The 26176-nt window shown below is 44.2% G+C and overlaps 2 protein-coding genes across 13 annotated transcripts in view; both read left to right on the top strand.

Moving 5' to 3' along the window:
- Window positions 1-12625, top strand: part of LOC107394807 (uncharacterized) — a 77026-nt gene extending 64401 nt beyond the window's left edge. The window contains exons 35-46 of the mRNA XM_015973929.3: window positions 251-376; window positions 456-548; window positions 631-777; window positions 1626-1751; window positions 1836-2081; window positions 2157-2231; window positions 2311-2447; window positions 2514-2648; window positions 2723-2780; window positions 2858-2935; window positions 6183-6234; window positions 12180-12625. Coding sequence (XP_015829415.3) covers window positions 251-376; window positions 456-548; window positions 631-777; window positions 1626-1751; window positions 1836-2081; window positions 2157-2231; window positions 2311-2447; window positions 2514-2648; window positions 2723-2780; window positions 2858-2935; window positions 6183-6234; window positions 12180-12282 — 1376 coding nt within the window. The 3' untranslated portion in view covers window positions 12283-12625. The remainder of the gene's footprint in view (window positions 1-250; window positions 377-455; window positions 549-630; window positions 778-1625; window positions 1752-1835; window positions 2082-2156; window positions 2232-2310; window positions 2448-2513; window positions 2649-2722; window positions 2781-2857; window positions 2936-6182; window positions 6235-12179) is intronic.
- Window positions 12626-13438: 813 nt separating this feature from the next.
- Window positions 13439-25744, top strand: LOC107394808 (uncharacterized). 12 transcript variants are annotated; one of them, XM_070547355.1, is made up of 17 exons: window positions 13440-13571; window positions 16794-16873; window positions 18202-18322; window positions 18425-18767; window positions 18857-18977; window positions 21077-21184; window positions 21308-21365; window positions 23300-23407; window positions 23521-23595; window positions 23672-23806; window positions 23874-23978; window positions 24072-24347; window positions 24414-24691; window positions 24779-24910; window positions 24996-25194; window positions 25361-25450; window positions 25540-25744. In XM_070547355.1, the coding sequence occupies exons 2-16, from the start codon at window positions 16796-16798 to the stop codon at window positions 25417-25419; spliced, it is 2196 nt and encodes a 731-aa protein (XP_070403456.1). In that variant the 5' UTR covers window positions 13440-13571; window positions 16794-16795; the 3' UTR covers window positions 25420-25450; window positions 25540-25744. The 12 variants fall into 12 exon arrangements, 11 of the variants coding, with proteins under 11 accessions (XP_054601195.2, XP_070403456.1, XP_070403455.1 ...); XM_070547354.1 differs by having other exon boundaries at window positions 18202-18325; XM_070547356.1 differs by having other exon boundaries at window positions 18202-18767; window positions 24459-24488; window positions 24558-24691.
- The last annotated feature ends 432 nt before the right edge of the window (window positions 25745-26176 follow it).

Here is a 26176-nt window from a genome sequence, read left to right as displayed (position 1 = left end):
TCTGGTTCCTGAAACAGGAGCGCCAGAGCTTTCCCCCACAGAGATCGACTCACAAGGCACTCATTTACAGTAGAGACCGCAGCCGATGGGTTGAACTTGGTCTTTAAACTTTTCACAACAAAGTATTTCAGTCTGGAAAATCTCTTTTTATCTAAATATGATTTAGCTTTACGAATGCGATTACCACAATAAATCCTATTAAAGAAAATGGATCTATTTCTATTGTGATTTTTCCCTCTTTTATTCTCAGCTGTGGAGAAAGTGATGGAGATGGGCAAACTGAAGAAGTCGCATGACTCGTGTCCCACCGCTGATGCTTCAGGGCCTCTGAAGCCGGAAATCTGCAGCCCGTGTGAAGTTTCGAGCTCCGACGACGGTAAATTTAAAGGCTATTAATAATGATCTGGTTATCCTCCCTTTTGTGATGCTGCAAACCTGTTTCCGTTTGGTCTCAGGGATGCTTGTTTCTCGTGATGAGACGATGAGATGTGACCAGAAAAAGCAGGAGGATAAAAACCAGCACCAGACAGCGGTGGTCCAGTTGTCAGGTCAGAACTCAAACATGGCTCACTTTGTTTACAAAACCAGAAACTTTTGCAGATTTTAAGTGTTTACATTGGTCGGAAACAGAAATGGAGTCCGGCGAGCTTGAAGATCAAAATCTGGCTGCGGGTGATTCCGTCAGGGACCGGTTCTTAGATGATGATGATGATGTGATGGAGATGTGCGTCACAAAACCCATCTGTTCACCTGGCTTTCATTCTGAGGACGTGACAGGTATGATATCCTTCATTTAGTTGAAAAGGATCCCTACTAACATTAGTTCACACTACAGGAATCTAAAATGGATGGACAATTTTCAAACAGGACAGACCACACGTGTGGCAGTTTAAATAATCACGTGCTCTTGAGTGGACCACAGCGCTTTAACACACCACATATGACAGGATTATCTGATAAGATTATCTTTAGAGACCTTATATTAATCTGGCACGTTTAAGATTGTTGGAAGGGGTGGATCAGGTCATATATTGGCTGGATTAGCTGGGCCTTATGCCTGAGCTCTGCGTCAGTGCGGAGACACGCAACGCCCTTATCCGTCCTTGCGGGCCTGCTGGAGAGCCTCCGCAAGGACGGGCGGAGTCGAGCTCTTTTCTAAACATCCGTCCGTCGAGACGGAGAACGCAAGCTTGTGATTGGTCAGGGCGCCGCCATCGCGCCCTCAAAAACATAAAGAGAGCCAAGGATAACTAGCGGCAGACACTATCTTGGACCGGATGCATGACAGGATACCACAGAACAGTGCTGCGCCCTCTGCTGTCCTGGCGGGGAATTGCTTTGCAACACTCCCCAGGAGTATGAGGGTAAAATGTCTCCGTCCGTGCGTGTCTCTCCCTTTTGGAGCTGACGGAGAAGCATGACTCAGGCTTTAGACTCCTGATGGAGCGATCTGAGTCAGAAATGGGTTCGGCTTCATGTTGCCACACCTTCATTTGAGAGATCTGAGAAGCCTTTCCTGTTGGGGGGTGTGCAGACTGAGACAGCTCTCTTTGAAATGAGATTTCATGACAGAACTTAAGAAAAAGTTTAAAATTTGAGCCAAATTGGATATACTTTTGTTTCAGAAATGTGCCCGGAGACGATCGTACAGGAAAGTCCTGCAGAGGACCCGTTACTCAGACGCCACGTCGGTGAGGAGGCCTGGCGTCAGCAAAACCCCGTCCTGCATTCTCAGACTAACGCTTTAACGGGTTTGTTCTGAGGTTTGATGTTAATCTTTACTCGCAACCTCATCTGGACTGGATGTTTTCATCGCCTTTGTTCTAATTCCACAGAAGCCGAGGTGGTGAGCGATTCCCGCCGTTCGGAGCGTCGTTTTGCTCCTGAAAGACAACGAAGGAAGAGTGATTCCTGTGGGCAGCAGGACCAAAGTCCACAAAAACGTTCACCTGTTCAGCGCTGCCGCCTGCAGCTGCACACCGCCGCGTCAACATCAGAACAGCAGAACCCGTCGGGACCAATCCGTAAAGCAGAAGCTGGCGAGCAGAGGGTGTCCCAGGCACAGACCACAACATTAGTGGGTGAGTGTTCAGCCGTCGGGTTTGATTTCAGGTTGAGTAATGAGCTCATTTGCAATCTTCTGCTGTCTGCTACAGGAGGGAAAGCTCGAGGCTCCAGTTATTTGTCCCATTACCTAAAAGCCCTTAAGCTGGAAACCAAACACGTCATCGGTAGGTCTCCTTCACGGCTTCGCCTCCCCGCAGCTGGCTGTCACGTTGTGTAACGCGTCTGAGATAATGTGCTCACCAGGTATGGCCTCTGTGTGGGAGTGTCGAGGATTTGGAAATTTGAAAACCTTTTTTCTGTGTGAAAGCTGTGAGATGACGCTCTCTCGACAAGACATCTGCCAGCACATGGTCAGCCTCGACCACCAGCGGAAGTACCTGGTAGGTGTCGCAACCACGGACCCGATCGCCGTGGAGCTCGGAATGACGGGTTGGTGTGTTTTCCAGGGGAAGTACCACTCAGAGGTGATGTACTGGCAGGAGTTGGATGATCTCCCCCAAAAGTTACAAATGGACATATTTTTAAATGACATCATCCAGCCAATCGCAGAGCGGGAGTTAACTTTCAAGATGGACGCTCAGGTATGTCGCTAGACCCATAGATGACCACATCTCGTGTGATGAAGGAGGTGAATGTTTGTCTCTTCTCTCTCAAGTGTTTCGTGCTGAGTCCAGAGCTGCACAGACTTGTTTGGACTTCTCCGTTCGATAAAGGTGACGACGACCCTCTCCTGTTCACTGATATGGTCAAAATAAAAACACTTTGTAATTCTCTTTTGGTGTTTTTGTAGCTTTAAAGATGGTGAAAGACCTGAAAGGCGAAGAGAACCCAAGTGTGCTCAGTCTACTGGCCTGTGCCTCCCGGCAGAGTGAGTTCCACCTGATAACTCGTGTTTACAGCTGCACGTCTGCCTAAACGCAGCCTAGTCAACCAGACACATGCAAATGTTCACTCATGCACTTGTCTAAAAGGTTTGAGTTCAGACTCATTTCTTTAGATTATCCTATTTTGGCTTTCGATTCAGACTGAATCGAAAGCCAAATGTAAACGGAAGTCTGTGAACGACTGCAAGTCACCCCCAAATCAACTTTTTTTTCTAACATAAATGTGTGTCTAATCGTGCTGCAGACACGTGTAGTCAACAGTTTTGCACTTTAGTGCATTTTAGTTAAAATTTAAATTTTCTGCCTAAAACTGTCAGTGTTGTGCCGTTGTCAGGTAAAAACTCTGCACTGCATTTGAATTTAAATCTGCCATCCCTATTGGCTAAGAGGTACCCTAGAATGTTAGCTGGTACCATATGATGTCACAATGTCGTTGTGAGCCTGTGTGTGTGTGTATTTGTTAGCGGCTCCGCCCGCTCGGTCTGCTAGGCAACAGCATTTGTTGCATTTTTCAAATATGAAGTGGGAGTGGAGTAATACTCTGGTAGGGGGTGACTTGCTCTTTAAATCTTCAAAACTCGGATCCACAAAAACATAACATGAGAAATTTTCTGAACATCTAAAAGTCAGAAATTGTTAAAAGAAGGTAATTAAACCAGGGTAATGCCACTATTAAAGGAGCATTATGTAAGAATTCTACAGTGAAATAATCACAGAACAGTCTAATGTCTGTCGTGTTGGAAGGAAGGAAATACTGAAACACATTTTATTCTCTGGGGCGGGGGTGTTGTCAGTTTTTCTCCTTTCAAATAAAAAGAGGGACGTAGTTACCGTTTGCACTCAGTGAGCCCGTGAGGTTACAGAGTGTTCCAAGCTAACGCTGCCGCACCGGCATTTGTAAACCAGGGTAATGCCACTATTAAAGGAGCATTATGTAAGAATTCTACAGTGAAATAATCACAGAACAGTCTAATGTCTGTCGTGTTGGAAGGAAGGAAATACTGAAACACATTTTATTCTCTGGGGCGGGGGTGTTGTCAGTTTTTCTCCTTTCAAATAAAAAGAGGGACGTAGTTACCGTTTGCACTCAGTGAGCCCGTGAGGTTACAGAGTGTTCCAAGCTAACGCTGCCGCACCGGCATTTGTAATTCAACACCAGCAGGCAAAAAGCTCCAGAGTTGTTTAAAGAGCTGAAGCCAGTAAACAGGAGCGACCCAGAAGTTATTTCTTGAAGTCACGGCATCTTTTTATTTTACTTTAATATCAGGTGAAGCAGACCGGAGACTAACGTTGAGCTAACAATTAGGGCTGTCGCGGTTGAGGAATTCCTCCTGCGGTGATTCAGGGTGGCTTAATATTGCGGTGTGCGATATTATTGCAGCCCTTTTTTATTGCAGTACTATCTAAACATAATGTTTACACATTTAAAAAAGGTTAAAAATTGCTGTGCCTTCTTTAATAACACTTTACTGAATGCAGATCAAAGGGCAGTAACAACACAGATCGCAGTAACGTTTGTTTCTCCGACAGTCAGAGTCCGACTGAACTTAAAAACAACAAAATTCAGGAGAAGGTTAAACTTTTAAATGCAAATTTGGCTGCAGCATCTAACAAATAAGAAACAAGTCCCCATTTTGTTTAGTTGTTTAAAATCAAGCATAAAAAATTACATGTACCGGGCGCGCGCGCGCCAGGGGGCGGGCGCACTATCATTTCACTTTCACACACACGAATGACGGTGATTTATAGCTCGGTCACGTCCTTGTTACATACAAGGAAAACCAGCATGTTAACCATATACGGTTTGAGAGAGGATCTGAGAGGGGTGGCAACATTTCCAGCAACACTGAAAACCCTCTCGGATGGTGCGCTCGTTGTACTAACACACACACCTGCGTGCGACTCTGGCGAGCAAAGGGAATCTCTCCCGGTTGTTGCTCCACCGTGTCACGGGGGGTTTCTTTAGGGTGGATGCATTCCTCCTGCAGGTAGCGAGTGAGCTCCAGCTCGGCTCAAACTCTCTTCGGGACGGCTGCAGAAGCAGTGCTTGTCCGGGACTTCAGCAGGTCTCCGAGCGTTTATTATTATTTTTTGCCGCTGGTGGCAGCTCTGTCTCGGCCAAGGACTCTGGCTGCGCAGCAGCTGACGTACTGAAAACCAAAGTGCTCCCAAAGGAGCGAAGTAACGTTTCGTTTTGATACCAGTGCAGCCATCCTTCTCAACATGCATCATTGAGTTGAACCAAGTTCAGTAATCGCGGTGGCCCATGATGCAGCGCGGTGGGCTTCTTCATATTGCGATATTTCATTTTTGCGGTTACCGCGACAGCCCTACTAACAATGCTAACGGTGAATTGGAAACAACCACACTTCCTCTAATGGCTGAGAAAAACTACCGTAATAAGCGTAATAAGCTCTCCCTATTGTAAAACACCCAAGAGTGCTAACACCAGAGAAGACAATGTATTCATCTACTTATCAACTTAGTGTGTATGACTCGTCGTCGTTTGTCAGCTAGCATCTTCTGGTGCTGATCCATAACGAACATGAAACTCAGTGACAAAGTAGCTTCATTGCGTAGAAAACTGGCTGCAGTACCCATATTTGACCACAGGATGTCATTCATGCTTCATTCCTGCATAATGCACCTTTAAGTCGCCCTTAAGGGTTTATTTTCTGGGCCACATGTACGTTTTTAATCTACTTAATTTTAGTTAAAGAAACTCTAGGATACAAGAGAACGTTTATTTCAAAAATGTCAAGGCAAGGTGAATCCATCTACTCCTTCACCGGTTGTCCCTGCAACTCCTCGCCCACGCCTGCTCATTCATTTAACGAGCGGACGTGGGCAAGGACTCTGGGTTTTTATCTTATCTCCTGGACTCTCAGCCTCGTCCATTCCCACGGGATCAGACCTTCTTCCACACCTTTCATCTTCCTGTTGTTCCATCCGTGTCCTTGAATCCTGTAGCTCTGGGTGTTTTGTCTCTGGTCTACTTTACTACCTTTGTGTGTGAAAAGCTGAAGGCTTCAGTGTTAAATCTATTTTCTCCTCTTTTGTTTTGAGTCTCTGTAATTAACATGTTTCTACTTTTATCTGATCCTAATAGTTTATTCATGAATGCAGCTGTTAGAACAGCTAACAGTTAACCAAGGGGCTGTGTTTTGTATTTTAAATCCTGTGTTACTAGTATAAATATGCTGTTACACAACATTTTCTTCCTGTTGACAGACCGGCTGAGTGAGGACTCGCCGTCGGCTCAGACAGTTGAGAGGACCCAGTGGTGAGGATGAAGGCCGTTATTTATAATTATTATTTAATCTGTGATGTTTTTTTTGATTCTGTGAAAGAAAGAAAATATTCAGATGTGAACAAATATTTTACTTTAAAAACAAATTTTATGCAAATGTTCTTGTAGCAATACATATATATATATATATATATATATATATATATATATATATATATATATATATATATATATTTATTCTGACGATTATTTTATCGAATAGTCGACTATTCTAATGACTATTTAGATGATTAATCTAGGGATTATTTTTCTATTAATTAATTAATTAAGCAAAACCAGAAAATCTAAAATAAATTCCTCAAAAAAGTGATACATTGTTACTGTAAGAGAATAAACACTACAGGCCTTCCATTTTGTATAACACTGCTTTTATTGTGTTGCGGTTGGTTATGTTCTGGTGACGTGTACTTGGGAGTGCAGGCTGCTGCCTGAGAGGTGGTTGGAGACGGGGTGTCTCCATGCTGCTTTGTTTTGGTCACTTATGTGCGTGAGGCGAGTGGTGTTACGACCCTTCCTGGGGAGTTGGGCTCGTGTGCAAAAAGGAAGGGACAATAACGGGATTTAAAAGCTAAAATGATGATCAGGTTTATTTACAACTACAAAAAAACATAAATCTTTCCATCCACAGGTTGGGAATAATATAACTAATTCTGCCTGTGGGGAATTAAAACAAAAGTACTAATAAGTAGGGATGTCCCACTGGGCAAAGACTACTGGGTTCTGGACCAAAATAAGGATCTCCGAAGGTCCAAACTCTAAACTGGGTGGTTAAACCAAACTTAAGGTGATATTTTAAACTAAACCGAAAACCCACAACACTCTAAATGTAGTAAAAGGGAGATCTGCACCACAAAAAAGATGAACTCTAAACCAAAACGTAACAGCTTATCCAAACGCAAGAAGCTGTTAGCGAAGATGCTAACAGTAGCTTTACCAACGTTAAGTTCAAGTTACCAAGTTTAAATAAACCAAAAACACCCAGCAGCAAACAGACCAGCACGGAGGAGAGACTGCTACCACCAAAACAGCTCTCCTCGTGTCTGAAAGAAGCTCCTTAATGAAGGGAAAAACGCTCCCGGTGATTTTCTACATCTGCAGCGGAGACGGAGCAGCGCATCTGACCCCGGAAGTTGTTGTTCGTTGCCGGGAGACGAAGGCGGACAAAACACGAAAGGAATCTAGTAGCGGACGGACGTTGTTCAGGGTCTTCGGTATTTGGTGGAGATGTTAGTGAAGGCGGAGAAGATGGCGAACTGGAGGAAAAACAGACAGATTCCTCCTCTATTTACAAACTCCTGGGGATGCAACAAGTGGGCGTGGTGCGTCCACTACCAGATCTGACGTGGACGATTTTTTAAAATCGAGCCGTCGACGTCATCGATGCGTCGCTACAGCCCTATTAATCGGGGCACCACCCAGTTTTGTCTGTGTGAACTGGGACACTGGTTTTAATATTTATCTTCTTAATGTAATCAGTCTCAAAGTTGACCCCACATTTTTAATCTGAAAGCTGAATTCTTGTCAGAATGCGCCGGCTATTCTCGAGATGGCTTGGCCAATGATCGGGCACGATTTAAGTTTTGTGAATTTATTACAAACATCAGTTACAGAAAGAACCAAACACAGCTTATTGTTTCATGCATGAGGATACGTAAGTGAATAAACCAAAGCTTTATGACAGTGCTATGACATACCTAGTCTGTAATAAGGTGGAGATTTGGTGACACAGGGTTATAGTAAATATTAGGAATAACTTCTGTAAAGGGGAACAATTGAGCATGTGTGTGTGTTCCTATGGTATAGGAATACAGGAGTGTGTGTGTGTGTGTGTGTGTGTGTGTGTGTGTGTGTGTGTGTGTGTGTGTGTGTGTGTGTGTGTGTGTGTGTGTGTGAATAATGATTCATGAGCGGCAGAGAAAGAAAGTAAATCTTGAGAGATAAACTGGAATTGGGATCGGGAGTAACAAGCCATAAAGTTTAAGTCTGAATTCACTAATCGAGCTTATCAGGAAAAGTCAGCCAGATGAAAATGATTCACAGACCCAGGGATGACCAAACGTAGGCTGTGGTAAGCCTGAGGAGCCCCGGTGGTGCTTTCAGGGACTGTAGGAATTTTGGCCTCTGAGTTGGCCAACGGGCGTCTGTGGATTGGAGAATGATGCGTTCCCACATTGAGTGCGTTTACATGCAGCCAGTAACCCTTTTAAAACCCGAATATTCACAATAACCCGGTTCCGCAGGTCCATGTAAACACCGCCATAAACCCGGCTATGCTCATAACCGGTTACTACACCTGGGGTAACCCCTTTCTAACCCGAATGTTTGGTCGTGTAAACGCATACCGGGATATCCCCATCAAAGCGTGTGTTCTGCGCATGCTCTGTTCGCAAGGAATCTTGGTCTTTTGAGTAGCGAGACGTCTTGCATGCGCCAGAACACCGGAAGTAAACAACAAGTTGGGAGCAACATGGCGAGTCGCGGCACAGCACCACACTTTTGGAGTGACGAGGAAACTAAAGTGCAAACAAACGCTGTCGCTATCTCTTCCGAACTGGGAAACATGTTGTTGTTTTCACGGATACCAGAACAAGAAGAATCGGAAAGGAGGCATAGTGCGTCTGGACGTAGTCCATACGTCCTGACGCTACCCCCAACGTCCGCATTTAAATCGGGTTATGCAAGTTAGGGGTAACTCTTTCTATTTATGCTTGTAAACGGGTTATTCTGATCAACTCAGAAACCCGAATGCCAACCTTATCCCGATCATAACCCGGATATTGGCTGCATGTAAACGTAGTCATTGTGGCTTGACTTTAAGGTCCTCAACTCAGCTGCACCGAAACGTGGAATTCAGAGCGCGATTCCAGATTCACAAACGGTGCAGAATCAGAACTGTTCCAAATTGTTTTCAACTATTAATGCCTTGACGAACACGCAGACTTCCGGTTTCTCGTAGGAAATCAAACAAAACAATGGAAATTCATGTCTTAAACCAGACAATATCACTTTGGCATGATTTAGAACTGGTGAAACACAAACTGACAGAAGTTTAACATAAAAGAAAACAAAACAAACAGTTTAGGTCTGTGGCTGATAAGATTCCAATTTAGAGCACCTTGATTTCTATTTTAAGGGTTAACAACCTAAACACCTTCTTTGATTCTAGATAAACAGAAAAATACCAGGGTTCTGATGAAGGCTGAATCCTGGAATCTTCTAGCCTAGTGAACTAGACCAAATTCTTGCTTTGCAAAGTCTAGGCACACTCCATTGGAACCTCCGCAGCTCCTACCAGGACTCTGGCTAGCCAATCAAAGCTCTCTAGAGGGGTTTCAAACACATAAAGAGCTGTGATTGGTCCATAATGGTGGGCCAATCATAGTGCTCTATCTGCTTAGTGAACAAATCACAGAGCTTTATCCGCTTTGTGGGCCAATCAGGGCACTCTATATGCCTGGTGGGTGGGATGATGCAACAGAGTGAAACAAGATGTCACATTCATTGTCCAGTGGAATGCGGAGATCATTTGAAAGACAACGGTAGAACCCGCCCCACAACCGAGAGCCGTCAATGGAGCATGGCCAGATTAAATAATACATTTATTTAGTCTGGCTTGCCAGGCTAGGAATCTTCCAGAATAACCCTTGAAAAGGTTTTACGAGCATTCAAACAAAGGGGAGAGCCCGTCTTGGCAGGTTGAGCTAAGCCAGAACATGTCCTGATGAAGTCCAGCTTCTCAATTGCTTAAGGAGGGAGACAAACGAGTCACTTGGTAAAATTTACGTTCCTGGGAACAAAATGTAGAAGGTAGCCAGATGTTGAAGTTGTGGGCCAGTCTCAAATTTCCCTTTTTGTTTCCTTCTGCTAAATGTGAGAGGAAAAACTTTGTGTGGAAATGTTATTATCGTTCTGCTCCGCCTGGATCCCGATAAAGTTAACTGAGAATATAAAATGTGGATTTCCGCTACATTCTTTTAAAAATGACAGATGCTAGTTTTAAAAATCCTCTTTAACTCATTCGCTGCCGGCCGTTTCCTGATCGCTAACGGCCTTTGCTGCCAGCGATTCTCACCGTTTTTACTGTTTTTTTAAGTGACAGAACGTTGCGCGCTAGGATGATGTCGACACCAAAATAAAGCGGAGACTCACCTCTTACATCAGGAAGAATCCGCGTGTTTCGAGCGTTATCCGTTCTTTCATAATTCGTTGTTGAATTGTGATCGGCAGACGCTTTTCCGGTTCGCGCCTCACTTTTTTTTTACAGGAACGGCCCAAAACGATCTCCTAACACATGGATGTTCTGCTTCCTGATCACGCGACGTGTGTCGTACGCGGATGAAGTTCGGCTTCAGGGCTGAGATGTTTGTTCTCTCAGAGCGGGGGCTCGTTCCGATGCTCAAACAGTTAAAAAATGAGTTAAAGAGCAAGTCATCCCCTTCCAGAGTCTTACTCCACTTCCTGTTTGAAAAATGCAAAAAATGATGTTGCCTGGCAGACTGAAAGGGCAGAGATGCGAACAAATACACACACAGGAACACAACGACTTTTGTGACCTCATAATGTACCAGCTGACATCATAGTGTACTTCTTAGCCAATAGTGATGGCAGATTAAATTTAAATGCAGAGTTTTTACCTGACAACTGTGCAACACTGACTGTTTTAGGCAGAATATTTAAATTTTAACTAAGATGCACTAAAGTGCCAAATTAGTGACTGCATGTGTCTACAGTGATAGAGAATAATTGTAATGCAGCTTTTATGTGATTACACACTTTTATATTCTGCTGTGTGTGCGTGTGCGTGTGTGTGTGTGTGTGATCCAGCCGAAGGTCAGGATGTCCTCCTGGGGCTGGTTTTAGATTTGCTTGTCAGCTCCTTTTCCTGTAGACTGCCGGACACGCATGGATGGGAGTGAGACCAAATGTTGCTACAGATTAGAGTTGTTTCCCTTTTTATGGTAACTAAGGAATGTGCTGATGCGTGTGCTTTTTACTGAATAAAAGAGACTCCGAGAGGTTTTCTCTGAGATTTGATTAACTCCAAACTGGGCCAGTTCGTTCTTGAGCCCCCTTCAGACTGGCCATGAAAAACGGAAATGTTCCGGAGTCTGTCCGTAAGACCTTTGTGTCTGAATACAAACATCCGGATAACGTGTTCCGGAATTTAACCGGACGAAGCCCCTAGTAACAGGTCCGGACTTGTTACGGACAGGGTGGCTGCTTCAGACTGGTGAGGTAGAGTTCCGGACAAGGGGGAGGGGGAGGAGGAGGGGACCGGGGGACGCTGTGCGCACCTATATAGCCCGCTGCTGTAGCATGCGGCGAACCACGGCAGCTCTCCTCCTACGGTACCGCCTAGACGCGCGACGGAGCGCTTCACACCGCTTCAGTGATTCCTTTAACCATTGAGCTTCATCGTCCAGGTCTCTTATGCGTCTTCGTGCGCAGAATTATGCTTAAGCGCCTCGTGATTTTTATCTTGAGAGGCGCTATAGAAATGATATTTTCTTCTTAACATAAGTCCGATTCTACCCACCCCCCACCGCCGTCAGACATCTGGAACTTTTCCCTGCTGTGTGAACGCAGCCGAAAGGACAAGTTCTGGTACAAAAGTGGTGTGTCTGAAAACACAGCTCCGGTTAAAAACCGGATTGAATTGTCCGCAAATGTTCCAGAATGTCTATCTGAAAAGGGCTTTGGTTTTCACGTTTCTCCCTCTGCAAAGACAGAAACATTTCAGCTCTCACCTGTGTTTGTGATTCACTCTAGGTAACCTGTGCTGCTAAAATAACCCAACAAACAGCATGGCTAGACACTCCTTTATATATAGTTGATCAGCAAAAAAAGAAGTTGATTTAGGGGTGACTTGCTCTTTAATTTTGACAAAAATTCCACTTTTTTTTTCTGTGTCTGTCTAGTTTTGGGAGGAGGACCGGGCGTGGAGACAGAAGAGCCCAGAGTCTGGACGTGACCCCTTCCTGCTCTACAGTTGATCCTGCCAACTCTCCTGGTTCCTTTTAAACCAGGAAAGGACCAGCTGATGCGTCTCTTCTCAGATTTTGCACCGACAACCCACTGGAACAGCTTTCAGTTCCCCACACCTGACCCAATGAATGTTAACGCTGAATCTCTACCTCAGTTGCCCCTGCTGGGACTCACGATCCTCACCAGCTGTGGACAACAATGTTTGCAGGTCTCTATGATGAGACAAAGTCATTTTATGACGGCTTGCCTCTGAACGTTCTCAGAAGGAAAAGCAGGGTGTGAGATCTGTTTATGGAGGTTCTGGCTCTCCAGATTTTATTTTCCAGACTTGCAGCTTTATACCAAAACTCCATCTTCCCACCCAAGGTCTCTACTGGGGCATTATTTAGCAGCTCTAGTATTACTCAGTTTTCTGTCAAACGCATTAATCCTAAATATTGACCAGTTCTATAAACTTTATTTGTGTTTTTAAGGCACAAAACTGCATTCAGGTTAAAATTGTTCTGATTACACTTTGAGAAGATGGATGTTTTTATTTTCTTTAATCTGTTCTTGGCTGACGTGCAGCTAACTGGTTTCAGGTTTTGTAGCGTCTTTATCATTAAAAGCATTATGGTATTTGTATGCACAACATTTGTTGAATGTTAAATATATATGTATGTATATTTTTCTAACTATTAAAGTTTCAAAAATGTACTTGAGCCTATTTTTTTTAGAGCAGTGATTTGTGCAGATGTAGCGTAGACCAGGCCTGCTTCATCAGTGTGCCGCTCATGACCGGGGTAAACGAGAATGAAATATCTCCTGACTTATCGAGCCTAACAAGCCAAGGTCCTTTTACAGGAGACGAGACTTTTATCTCACTTAATAAATATATTTTTGTTTCATAAAATGTTTCCTAACTTTACAAATAATTTTCTGTTTATCTAAAGTGACTGCTTCACAGTAATGGATGAATCAACATAATTGTTTATTCTGGAAAGGATGTTTTATTAGATCTTAAATACACCAAATGAGTACTTGTTGAATTGTTTAATGATTTAATATCAGCATATTCACATATTTTATAATTAAAAGTGAGTTGGATAAAAGTATGTTATGTTAATGCAGTTTAATGAATCTTATTTACCAACATATCTTAATTGTGTACCCTAAAGCTTTACGTCTCCGTTGTGCCCTCCATTTTGAATGACGCACTGGCACGTAAATAATCCGTAAGCGCAAATAGCCGTTAATGAGCTGTAGTGAAAATAACGGTTTTACCGTTTTATTTATACGTCGGTGGGTTTTACGCACCTTTGGGACGACTACTCGGATTTAAAGAGGTAAGCACGTGGCCGCATATACCGAACTAAGTACACATAGGGAATAAATCTAAACCCCACCACCAAATCTGAAAGTAAAACTTATTTTACAGTTGGCTAACGGGCTAGCCGTGTCAGCAATGTTTGTGCTAACTTCTCGCTAATTTCTAACAGTTACGTGGAAAACCGCTTTTAATTTCGTCTGCGTTTCTAGCTAGTGAAACGTTAGCGCTAGCTTAGCAATCGCTAACTAAGAAATAGATGTTTACACCTTTATTACAACATTAAATGTGGTTCATTTTTGCAGCTTTAATAGAAACATGTTTAGGGCATTTTTATATATGTAAGGCTATCAAGTTATAGTGTGGAAACATAATTGTTTCATTTTATAGCATGAACGAATCAGTAATCTTTATTAAATTGTGTAAAATGGGACACTCAAGTCAGAGATCTTTAAAGAGCAAGTCACCCCAAACCAAGGTTTTTTTTTTGCTGATAAACTATATAAATGAGTGTCTAATCGTGCTGTAGACAAGCATACTCAAAAGTTTTGCACTTTAGTGCGTTTTAGTTAAAATGAAAAATTCTGCCTAAAACTGTCAGTGCTGTGCCGTCATCAGGTAAAAACCCTGCACTGCATTTGAATTTAAATCTGCCATCGCTACTGGCTAAAAAGTACACAATGACGTTAGATGGTGCATTATGATGTCACAATGGCCTTGTTCGAGTTGAGCCTGTAAAACAGATGAGAGCAGACGGACGCAGCAGGGGGAGTGGCTGAAAGCCGGCGTTTAAGTCGGACAGATTTCCCCACATGTAGATCGCAGGTGATGATGGATGAAGATAACGCGTTAGTGTTCATACTTGTTTAATGTTTTATTTTAATTCTGGTGCCTGTTAGCAACTGAAACACATCCTCACATGCTTGTGGATGTCATATAATGTATATGGAGACATGACTGTAATAATAATTAAAGGTTATCAGCTGTAGGTAGAGCCCTGCACGGGCCTAAAATCTGAGCCCGTGTCCGGCCCGGCCCGAGGGAGTGGAACCCCAGCCCGACCCGAGCCCGAGCCAGACTTTTTTTTTTAACCTTTCATAATGTGTTAGCGTGATAGAATGCTCCGCATTCTCATTATCTGTGTGAAGTGTTCTGCAGTAAAAAAAAAAAGAAAGAAAAACAGCATTCATGTAGCTTTTTTTTTCTAACAGAGTATTTTTCGAGCGGCAGATGAAATTTACGAACACCATATTAATTGGATGCGTTTGTAAATTTAATCTGCTCTGAAAAGGCGCTCTTGTGCAATTAGAAAACAAGCAGCATTCTAATTTTCTAACTGCAGAGCACATATTAAGAGCGGCAGATTAAATAAACGCCCCCAGTTAATAAAGCGTTTGTGAATTTAATCTGCCGCTCTGAAAATGCGCTCTCCAGTTAGAAAACAACCATCAATGAATGCTGTATTTTTTTAACTGCAGAGCGAATTTATTCACAGAAAAATAGAATGCTGCCGTTTTCATGAGAATAAACGAATGGTTTCTGACATCAAAGTGGACATAAAACGGCATATTAGAATAGGGGCACATGTTTCAATCAGCAGTTTGAGAATTTGTTTATATAGGCGCATTTATAAACCACACAGAGCTTAACTGAGCTAACGGGTGCCGGTGCGTGAGAAGCAGGCATGTGCTGCTGCGTTCAAGTGTTTCAGTTTTTTTTAATGAATTCGATTAAAAATAAAGGCGCCCGGCCCGTGTCCGAGGTAATTACACAGTCGTTGGCAAGAAGCCCGGCCTTCGGGCCGCCGGGCCGACCCGCGGGCCTAGGGCTTCAGTGCAGGGCTCTAGCTGTAGGTTTAGTGTGCCCATAGGAAACGTGACAAAAGAACTCAAAACACATTTCTCTTTATGGCCTATCTTGTTGTCATCATCAACGTAACATGATTTACAGAATACATGTGACCTACTAACATTTCTCATTCTACCACCGGATGTTTGGATCAAAATGTGAACCAATCAGATCTTAGATCAGGTGAGAGCCAGGCGTTTCCAGTCAACCCCTAGGTTTTGCAGCCGGTGGAGAGCAACTGCAGCGCCTTGATCCAAAATCTGCGGCCGCCTTGATCTCACGAGGTTATCGTTGCCTACGTATGCATGACGTCAGAGCAAGTCGGCGTCAAGTCGGACACAAATCCAACCGGCAAGCACTGCTCGCCGATCGCCACTGGTCTAATCTGCGCAGAACTGGCTCATCTCGAACACGGCCAATGTCGTTGTGAGCCTGTGTGTGTGTGTGTGTGTGTGTGTGTGTGTGTGTGTGTGTGTGTGTGTGTGTGTGTGTGTATTTGTTAGCGGGTCCTCTCGGTCTGCTAGGCAACAGCATTTGTTGCATTTTTCAAACAGGAAGTGGGAGTGGAGTAATACTCTGGTAGGGGTGACTTGCTCTTTAAGAATACAATTATAAAAGCTTTGAATAAATGGTTGAATCAGAGAATCTGTGATGTTTATTGCATCGTGTGATTAAAACATCATCAAAACTTATAGATTTAAGTTATTAAATGATATAAAATAAGTATTTAGTCTCCCTGTGTGATTACATAAGCATCAAGCTGATTATTAGTAAGAATATCTTCATGCAAAGTCACTTGTGGAATCAAATACATTAAAAATGTATAAACAAATATATTTCTGCTGTAAGCCTTAGTATGAAGGCAAGTTTTGTTCACAAATAAAAATAAAAGCAGAACCCTATTGAGACAAGGGAATGTCGTGTCCTACAAATGTCAACAGATTCCCTCAAAGATTCAGTTTCCCAAAATATCTTAAATTGTCCTGAAGCAAAAATGACCCTGCTAACAGTTTTAGGTAAGAAATCAAATAACAAGCAAATGTTTTAACTTCCTGTCTTTGGCACCGATTAAAGGAACAGTTACAGCATTAAATGAGTAATTTATTACACCGTGTTTTGGAAACTACATTTTATTCAATAAAAAAGTGAAACCTGGCTTTCTTTTTCATTTAAATGAGCATTTAAATACTAAATTTGACTAAAAGTCTAAACTCTTGATGGGACTTGAATAATGGTGGAAAAAAGGGTCAAATGTTTAAACGTGACCACAATTCATTTTATTTTACTAAATGTTTTGATGCGTTTGTTTTCCAGGTGAGTGAAATTGAAATAATTTCAAATGAGAACTTTCAGGCAGGTACGAGCCACCTTTTTGGAAATGTTGTCCTTCTAGAGATGTCAGACCGAGTTCAGAACGCCACCACCCGTGCTTCGCTCCGTAAACGCGTCACCTTTAATATGAACAGCAACAAGGTTAGATCATTTTTCTCTGATGTATTCAAGTACAGTGCTAAACAGTAAAGCTTGGTTTATGCTTGACGCATTCACTTTCCGCGCGGTGATGCGGCTCGCGGATGGAACGCGCTTCACAACTCGCAGCGTTTATGGTTCGTGCGGCTCGTCTCTGCGGTGAGCCAATATTCTCCCAAACTGTAGGGGGCAGCACGGAGCTCTACAGCATGCATCCAACACTACACCATAGTAGAAGTAGAAATGACTGTTTACAACATGGCATTCCAGCATTTTTAACAGCGTTCTCGTCTTTTCCGACAGTGCGAGCTATTTCTCTCCAAGAATTATTTACAACATGTTGATCACGGTGATCTTTGAGAGCTGAATCATACAAATGTCTGTATTTACGAACCTCTGCCACACTAGTTCTTGCCGGTCCGCCATGTTTTTCCGCGTCCGTCCCTCCGCGTGGTTAGAACATTTCCGAGGTGCGCGTTGCGGAAATCTTGGGCCGTGCGGAGGCGCGGTGGAGGGGCGTGGTTGTTAAAATGATGCAACTTTTCCGCGCGGAGCCGTGCGGACCTCGCGGACGCGTCAAGCATAAACCAACCTTTAGTCACCCCCAAATCAACTTTGTTTTTGCTGATAAACTAAATAAACGAGTGTCTAGTTGTGCTATAGACACATCAATAGTTTAGCACTTTAGTGCATTTTGGTTCAAATTTAAAGAGCAAGTCACCCCCTACCAGAGTATTACTCCACTCCCACTTCCTGTTTGAAAAATGTGACAAATGCTGTTGCCTAGCAGACCGAGAGGGCGGAGCCGCTAACACACTCACACACACACACACACACACACAACGACATGTGACATCATGGGTACCTCTTAGCCAATAGCGATGTAAGATTTAAATTCAAACGCAGTGCAGAGTTTTTACCTGACAACGGCACACCACTGACAGTTTTAGGCAGAAAATGTAAATTTTAACCAAAATGCACTAAAGTGCAAAATCTGTTGACTACACGTGTCTGCAGCACGATTAGACACGCATTTCTATAGTTTATCAAAAATAAAAGTCGATTTGGGGGTGACTTGCTCTTTAAATATTCTGCCTAAAACTATCAATGTTAAGAGGCTAAGAGGCATCCCATGACGTTAGCTGGTACATTATGATGTCACAATGTCATTGTGAGCCTGTGTGTGTTTTTGTTAGTGGCTCCGCCCTCTCGGTCTGCCAGGCAACAGCATTTGTTGCATTTTTCATACAAGAAGTGGCAGTGGCGTAAAACTCTGATAGGGGGTGACTTACTCTTTAAACAGCATCTAATGCTTCTTTTCTCTATTAAAGGTGTACATAGCAGGGAGCCATGTCCCCTCAACTCCAGAAACTTCTGCAGACGCTGAAGGGGTCATTAAAGTGACCGACGATCAGAGGAAGACCCACGTGGACGTGTCCGAACCAAACACAAGTTGTAAAAATGTCTCTTGTTCTGTTTTTAGAAATGTTTCCTTGTTTTGCACGCCCACATGTGCAACCTCCTCCTCGCCAACAAAGCACGTTTGCACTTCAGGTTCGGCCCTCTCAGCTCCAAAATCTGCACCAGTGCATCTGCAGAAAAGTGACGCTGCATCCAAAGAGTGGAAGAGCGCTGTGGGCTCTACAGCCGAGTCTGAAGTCTGTAACAAAACAGCACCTTGCTCCAAAATGGAGAAACTCCTAGATGTGAGACAGACGTCTGTAGCCAGCGCTAACACGGCTGAGCCGCCAGTTACACACCCACATCCTGGTGTGACAAGCTCACTTCCTGCTCCTTACCTGAACATCATACCTGTCGGCACCAAGGCGCCACAGAAAGGTCGTTGCTGCAAGCCTGCAGGTCAAACGGCACAGAGCGGTAATCTTCCTGCTATTGGAAAGTATTCAACCTGCATCAGAAATGTCCCTGTCCGTTTTTGTTTCTTTGGACTTTTAATCAAATCATTTGCATCTGTTACTTTGCAGGCTTAAGCCAGCTGGTCATAGTGCTGTGTGAGGAAAAGAGGCAGGTGTTTTGTCGGCTGTGTTCAGTCAAGCTGAGTAGCTCGAGTCACAGCAGAAGCTTCGACCACTGCTTTAACTACGTGGTATGTAGTCTCGCTCTACCTTTGTTGGCTCTAGCACCACAGCTGTGTTTAGATGGGCTGGACATCCAGACATAATGAATTGGACAGCTTTTAGTGATTTGAACTTTTTATGTGCATTTGTAGCAAAAACACTGTTCTCAGTGACCCTGTTTAGGCTTTAAAGCAGGGGTCCTCAATTAGAGCGGTCCGAGGGCCACACACAAAAAAGACCTAGAAGCAGAGGGGGTAATGCACATAACACAAAAGCTTGCAATATAAAGCAGGACAACACCTGTCCCCCTCCAGCTCGGCTGTGTGACTGCACTAACCTGTCCTGTGGGACCCTCACCATGTGACCCTCATGTCCATGCTGTCTCTGGAGGAGCAGACAGGAAACAAGATCTCCTGTAACTTAAAATGAACCAAAGCTTCCTCCCAGTTTCTCTTTAAGCTGAATTGAACATCAGTTCATCATCATGAAACAAAAGAATAAAGTGGAACAAGAACTTCTATCTTCTATTTCTCTCTCCTTTTAACTTCTCCGTGTCCCTAAATAAAAGAGACAGACGATCACTCTGCAGCCGCCGTCACTGACCCCGCCTCCTCCCCAAGACCGGACCTCCCGACATCACAGCACTCGGTCTGACTGAGCGCCTCCAGGAGGAACGATAATGAACTTATGAAAATAATAACGCGTGTTTGGAGGAGCGTCCTCCGATCCGCTTTCTTGTGTGAGCAGACAATCTCTCTCTCTCTCAGTCGCTGATCGAGCAAGTGAGCGGAGCGCGCCGCGCGACAACCCGCTCAGTTAACATAATATACGGCCCAAATCCAACAGAACCGGTCGGGCTGATCCAATTCGGGTTCGGTCTCAGGTTACAACTCCAGCGCTCAGCCCTTCAGCACCACATAAAGGCAGACCAAAGTTTCCTACCCGGTAAATGTGGAGAACACCGCTCTGACAGATGTGGATGCTGCGCTGGTGCCGCCGTTGAAATAACAAAACTACATTCCACTATAACTGATTATGGTCCTCTTCTATGATGCAGAATCGTTTATGCCCGCATCTCGATGCATTCATTATTTGATCATTTTTCTCAGCTCTGTCCTACCCCGGGTTTCCACGGGAGCCATCAGCAGCACGTTACTGCAGCAGCACGTCTTGCTCGCGTAAGCTGCTGCTTGGCCCTTCCCATGAGACGCGAAGCAGCAGGGGAGCAGCCGTCACCGACCGAGCACGAAGTCACACGAGTGACGTCGTCAGTAAACACAACAACAAGCAGGAGAAAATTACAACATGGTTTGTGTTTTATGTTCTGTCCATTTTATAATCGCCAATACGGACCTGAAAAACAAAGGAGACTGCTAGCTAGGTGATAACTTCTCACGAGGCCGCACAGTTAGTAACCTTTTTTAAAAGTAAAGCAACCGGAAGACAGTACGTTCTTTATTCTGAAAATCTCGGGAGCTTCTCTCCATTTCCGCGTCCGATTTCCTGTCCTTCCTTCCCCAAAAATGTCGAACTTGACCCGTTTCAGAGGCGTCGCGCGTAGAAAAGAGAACCGGCGCGTAAGGGCTGCGACATGCTGCTCCTGAGAAGCGGCCGACTCGCGCTGCTGACGGCTCCCGTGGAAAGCCAGGGCTAAACCTCCCGGTCGGTCATCGGGGTTGGGGGGTGCGCGCGGGGTTTAGGGGCCACAAAGAGAGGGCTCGCGGGCCGGATGTGGCCCGCGGGCCGCCATTTGCAGACCACTGCTTTAAAGTCAAGCAGCACAATAATAATAAACATGACGCACATCCACATCAGAACCCCAAAGAGCTGGGTCTTCTTGTCCACATTGATTTCCACTATTTTATTTTAGAAATTACCAAATATTTAGTCAAATATTCTGTCATTTAAGTCTTTCTACTCATTTAGGAACTTTTCTAAACAGTCGTGATTAAGTGAAGCACTGAGTATGTATTTCAGGGACTTTGAAAGACAGAAATAACAAAAAAAAACATGGTGCAAATACTTAAAACGTTAGGAAAACTGTCTTAAAAAGTTAGCTTAACGTTCCTCTTCTGCCTGTTCACCGCTCAGTTAAGGCAGTTTTCTGAATTCTTTCCTTGTTTGTTAGAAAATGAAGTATCCTGGATGGACGGCGTCGCAGGTGGAGAAGGAGCTGAGCAGCGTAGTGGCTCCTTTAGCTGAGCTCGAGAGACGTCTTAAATATCTGCACCCTCAGGTGAGAACGTCCCAAACTCCTGACGATTCCACGTCGTCTTCTAAAAGGACGTTGTTCTGTAAGAGTTTGGTCCTTTAGCGTCTCTGATTTCGGGATTTATTTTTTCTTTTTTGTCTAAATTAGAAAATAGAAGTAAACCGGGGCGTGTACTGGTTCCTGGCTTCTCTCCCAGAAGACAAAGGTACAGTTTTCCACCTCCGTCGGTTGGCAAAGATCAAACCATTTTTGTCACGGCATGATCTTGAGACGGTAGTCCGTGCTTTTGTTACGGTGCGACTGGACTACTGCAACTGTTTTAGTCGGTGTGAGCAAGGGCTTAGTAACCAGGATGCAAATGGTGCAGAATGCTGCTGCCAGATTTTTAGAGGGCAGGCACAAGTATGACCTCATTACTCCTGTCCTGGCTGCGCTTCATTGGCTGCCCGTTGATGTAGGGATTCGTTTTAAGATGCTTTTGGTGGTTTTTAAAACGTTAAATGGTTTGGCCCCTCCTTACTTGGTGTCACTGCTTCAACCGTACACCCCCGCACGGTCACTCCGCTCGGAGAACCTCATGCTCCTCTCGGTCCCAAGAACGCGCCTAAAGACGCGTGGTGATAGGGCCTTTGCTGTGGCAGGTCCTAAGCTTTGGAACGAGCTTCCTCTCAGCGTAAGGGCCTCCACCACTGTGGCGGTTTTTAAGGCAAGGCTAAAAACCTACTTTTATTATCTGTCTTTTAATCTTTCTAACTAGTTTTTATTGTTTTACTTAAAGTGATCCGTGCATTTGCTGTGTTTTTATCTGTATCTTGTGATCCAATGTTTTTATTTTCTGGACTTAAATGTTTTATGTTTTTACTTCAATCAATCAATCAAATTTATTTATAAAGTGCTTTTCAAACAGAGTGCTACTCAAAGTGCTTTACAAAACCCCAGATTCCCATAACAGGTTAAAAACATTAACAGACATATGCAAGCACACGCACACACACACACACACACACACACACACACAAGTAAAATTATATTTGGCTGAGTCCAGATGAGCCAAGTAAGGTAAGGCAAGGAAACGCCATCAGAGGAGCCGTCTGCCCGGCAGCATCAGGTCTTCCACACTAACTCAGGGCGCTCAGTGGAGGGGGAGCACAGACCCCCACCTATAGAGCGCCCAGGAAGCTGCAGTCGACCACCGCTCCCGGGGCAGAGGGCCCCTACAGAGGAAACACTGATTAAAATGAGTAAAAAATATAATAATTGAGCTAATATAAGGAACAAAATTTAGAAAATAAGTAATAAATAAAATCATAGACAGTAAAACAATTATATTAAATAATAAAACTGTGCTAAAATGTAATCATATAAAACATGCAAAGCAAGCAATAAAATATAATCATGTAAAACGAGAAATAAAACTAGTAAATATTTAGATAAAAGCTAACTAAAAAGATGGGTCTTGAGCCTGGACTTAAAAACATGAGCGTTCTCTGCGGCCCTGAGGTCCTCTGACAGCTCGTTCCAGAGGCGAGGGCCATAACACTGGAAGGACGCCTCGCCGTGAGTTTGTGTCCTGACTTTAGGGATGACCAGGAGACGCCTGCCGGAGGAGCGCAGAGGCCGCGAGGGTTCATATGGTAAAAGCAGTTCTGATAGATAAGAAGGCCCAAGACCATTAAGACACTTAAAAACCATTAGAAGAACCTTAAAATGGATCCTGAAACATACGGGGAGCCAATGCAATGATTCTAAAACCGGTGTCATGTGCTCCCGCCTCCTGGTCTTCATCAGGACACGTGCTGCCGAATTTTGTAGAATTTGTAAGCCTGAGATGCTCTTTTTGGGAAGACCAGAAAGCAGGGCATTGCAGTAGTCTATCCTACTGGTGATAAAAGCTTGCATGCATCAACGTCTCCGTATTGGCCCGAGAGAGAATGGGGCGGACTCTGGCGATGTTCTTTAGATGATAAAAACCTATTTTTGTGATATTTTTTGTGTGGGATAAAAGTCAGCTTGGTCTGTGTAGCGCCTTAGTGGCATGTTTTTGTCTGTAAGGCGCAATTTATAAATAAAGTTGAGTTAAACCAAACAAAGTTAGAAAGGAAAAGAAATTCTCACCTAGTTTTCTGTCCTGTGGCTCAGCTGTGGAGACGGTGAAAACGCTGCTGAGACAAACGCGTCCTCGTGTCTCGTCGTCCACGGGCGACACCGCTGAGACTTTGGGACTTGAAGTTTCAAGCTCAGACGACGGTAACGTCACATTTATGAGAATGAAAGCTCGTCTGTTCACACATTTGAATCCGTTTTTGCTCGTTTCTAAATCAGATCAGGTTTGAATCGTGCAAACTGGACCTGTTTTTCAGGCGTACGTGTGTTTGATCGTGAAGTCTCCGACGTTTGTGATAAGCAAATACAGACGGATCTGATCCAGATAACAGGTCAAAAATCTTGTCTGAATATTTATTATTAATATTATTATCTTCATTTTGCACTGAAAAGTTTTTTTTAACTCAGAAATGTTGAAGGAGGACGACCGTCCGGGGGATCTTCAGAGGTCAGATGATCCGATTCAGGAACCTCGCTCTTGTGTTAGCAGCGATCAAGTTAATCCAGATCCAGTTCCGGGTGTTCAAGATGAAGAAATGATAGGTACAATATTTAATGGATAAAAAACAAAACCTAAAATAACAAAGGTGACATTTTTGTGTTGTTTCAGAAACCGTCCAGCAGGATTCCTTTGATCCAGATGCAGAAGTTAAAGACGACGTCACCGACGTGTCTGGGACTCCCCGTAAGTCCCCGACTCCCTTCCACATCTCAGGTTTGTCCGTCATGGCAAATATTTTTGTGTATTTTTCATTTATTGCTTTAAATTGACTCTTTTTTTTTTTTTTTTTTATTTCCTCCTAATCAGAAGAAGCAGAAACCCTCGTCGGTCCGGGGCGATGGCGTCCACCTGCTGCTGAAACACAACAGTGGAAGAGAGATGTGCGCCAACTGGACGAAGAACTCCTCACAAGACCACAAAAGGTTCCACGTTTTCAAACCTGCGGCCTGCAGCCGCAAACTTGTGCTGAAGCAGGACAGCAGAGCCCGTCAGGACCGAGCTACAGAGCAGAAGTAGCTCCGGAACAAGGAGCAGAACCCCGAGGACAAAGAGCATCACAGGAAGGACCCAGAGCTTTATTAGGTGAGAGTCAGAGCTCAGCCGTAGCTTCAGTTTGTCATTAATCAGCTAATTAGACGTCTGTTCCAGGGGGAAAAGCTCCGAGCTGCAGCCATTTGTCTTTCTACCTAACAGCAGGCGGATGTGGCTCCAGACCCGTCGTCGGTGAGCGTTTATGTAAACACACCACCACCCGTTCCACGCAGGCACGTTTACACGGTGTGTGTTCATCAGGCATGGCCTCCGTGTGGGAGTGCCGGGGACTTTCTCAGGACACTTTCTTCCTGTGTGAAAGCTGTGAGGACATCCTGTCCCACAGAGACATCTGTCTGCATCTGGTCAGCCGGGATCACCAGCTCAACTACCTGGTGTGTTGACGATCCCCGCAGATTTGAGCAGGTGTGTGTACCCCCACCGTTTCCATCGGTAAACACAGCTGTAAACGTGTGTTTCAGTGGAGGGAACGTCCCGAGGTTCTGGAAACGTTCTGGCCGAGGGAGGATCTGCCGTCAGAGCTGAGAAAGGAAATTTTAAACCGCGTCGTTTGGGAATTTGCTGTGTGGGAGCGGGACAGGGTGGACACGCCGGTACCACCCAGATGCGTTAGTCTGTGCTGCACAAACTCTTCCTGTTTCACATTAATCTACAGGCTTGTTTGTATTTGTCCTAAAGTGTGTGCTGCTGGAACAGGAGCTCCATCAGTTCGTTAGGACAGCTCACTACATCGAAGGTACTGGCTTCTCGTTCAGAGTCTATGAGGGAAACGGACTAATTTGTGTTAAATGTGCCTTTTTAGCTCTTAATATTTTGAGATTCATCACAAATGAAGAGACAAGTGTCCGCCTGTCCAACAGAACCACACACCAGAAAAGTGAGTCTGCCCTCGTTTTCTCTAAAAGCTTTTATTTATGTTTTTTATTTATATTTTTCAGCAGACTGGAGCTCAGAGCTGCAGCCATGTTGTTGAAATCACATGGATGGGACACTAGAGTGTTTATCTAAGTGTGTTCTGCTCACACGTGTGTGTTCCTCATCAGGCACGGCCTCTGCGTGGGAGTGTCGAGGACTTTCTCAGGAGGACTCCAACCTTCAGTAACTTGGTTAAAATCGACTCGCTGCGAGATTCTGTTCGTTTGTTTGCATCTAAAGAAACAAGCAAGTTAAAAAATATTTTTGCACGTGGAAGCTTTTAATTTGAGGTCTCGTTATTTTGCAGTTTCGCACCTTGACCTCCAGTCAAGCGGTGGCATCCAGGAACCGTTCTCACGGTTGGTTTCCAGTTGTGCAAGTTAGGAATCTGCGACATGGATAAATGTTTTTGTCTGAACTCAACAGTTCTCAGGAAACACAAGTAACGCTGCAACAGAGCGACTGAGAGCTGCGTTCCACTACTATGTGGAACAGCATGCACCGCTGCAGGATTGGAATGCAGCCTTTGTTCAGAAACCACGTATGAAGTTATGTTCCTGTTTTTGTTCGTCGGAAGGATTTTTTTATTTGTACTAATAAATGAGAAGAGTTGTGCAGTCAGCTCAGATGGCTTTTCTCAACCTTCCACCCAGATTTAGTGTTTTTTGACCTAAAGATGGAGGGAGGATGACCTCCTAGAAAGGAAAGCAGATCACCCCACACACACACACACACACCCACACCCACACAGAGGTATTTCCTGGAGACTTGAAGTTTTCACTCCCAGATTCTTCCAGTACAGAAAAATATTCCAACTCACGGTTGTTCCGTCCTCTAAACCTGCAGGACGAAACTCCCACGGAAACGCGTTTGCACCCGTCTGATGCATCAGGCTGTGTGCACCTGTTGTGTTAAACCAAAATAAGCAAAAGCAAAACCTACAT

Source organism: Nothobranchius furzeri, chromosome 19, assembly GCF_043380555.1.
Source record: "Nothobranchius furzeri strain GRZ-AD chromosome 19, NfurGRZ-RIMD1, whole genome shotgun sequence".
NCBI classification, from domain to species: domain Eukaryota; kingdom Metazoa; phylum Chordata; class Actinopteri; order Cyprinodontiformes; family Nothobranchiidae; genus Nothobranchius; species Nothobranchius furzeri.
Note: the sequence above shows the minus strand (reverse complement) of the source record. Positions and strands in the feature narration are given on the sequence as shown.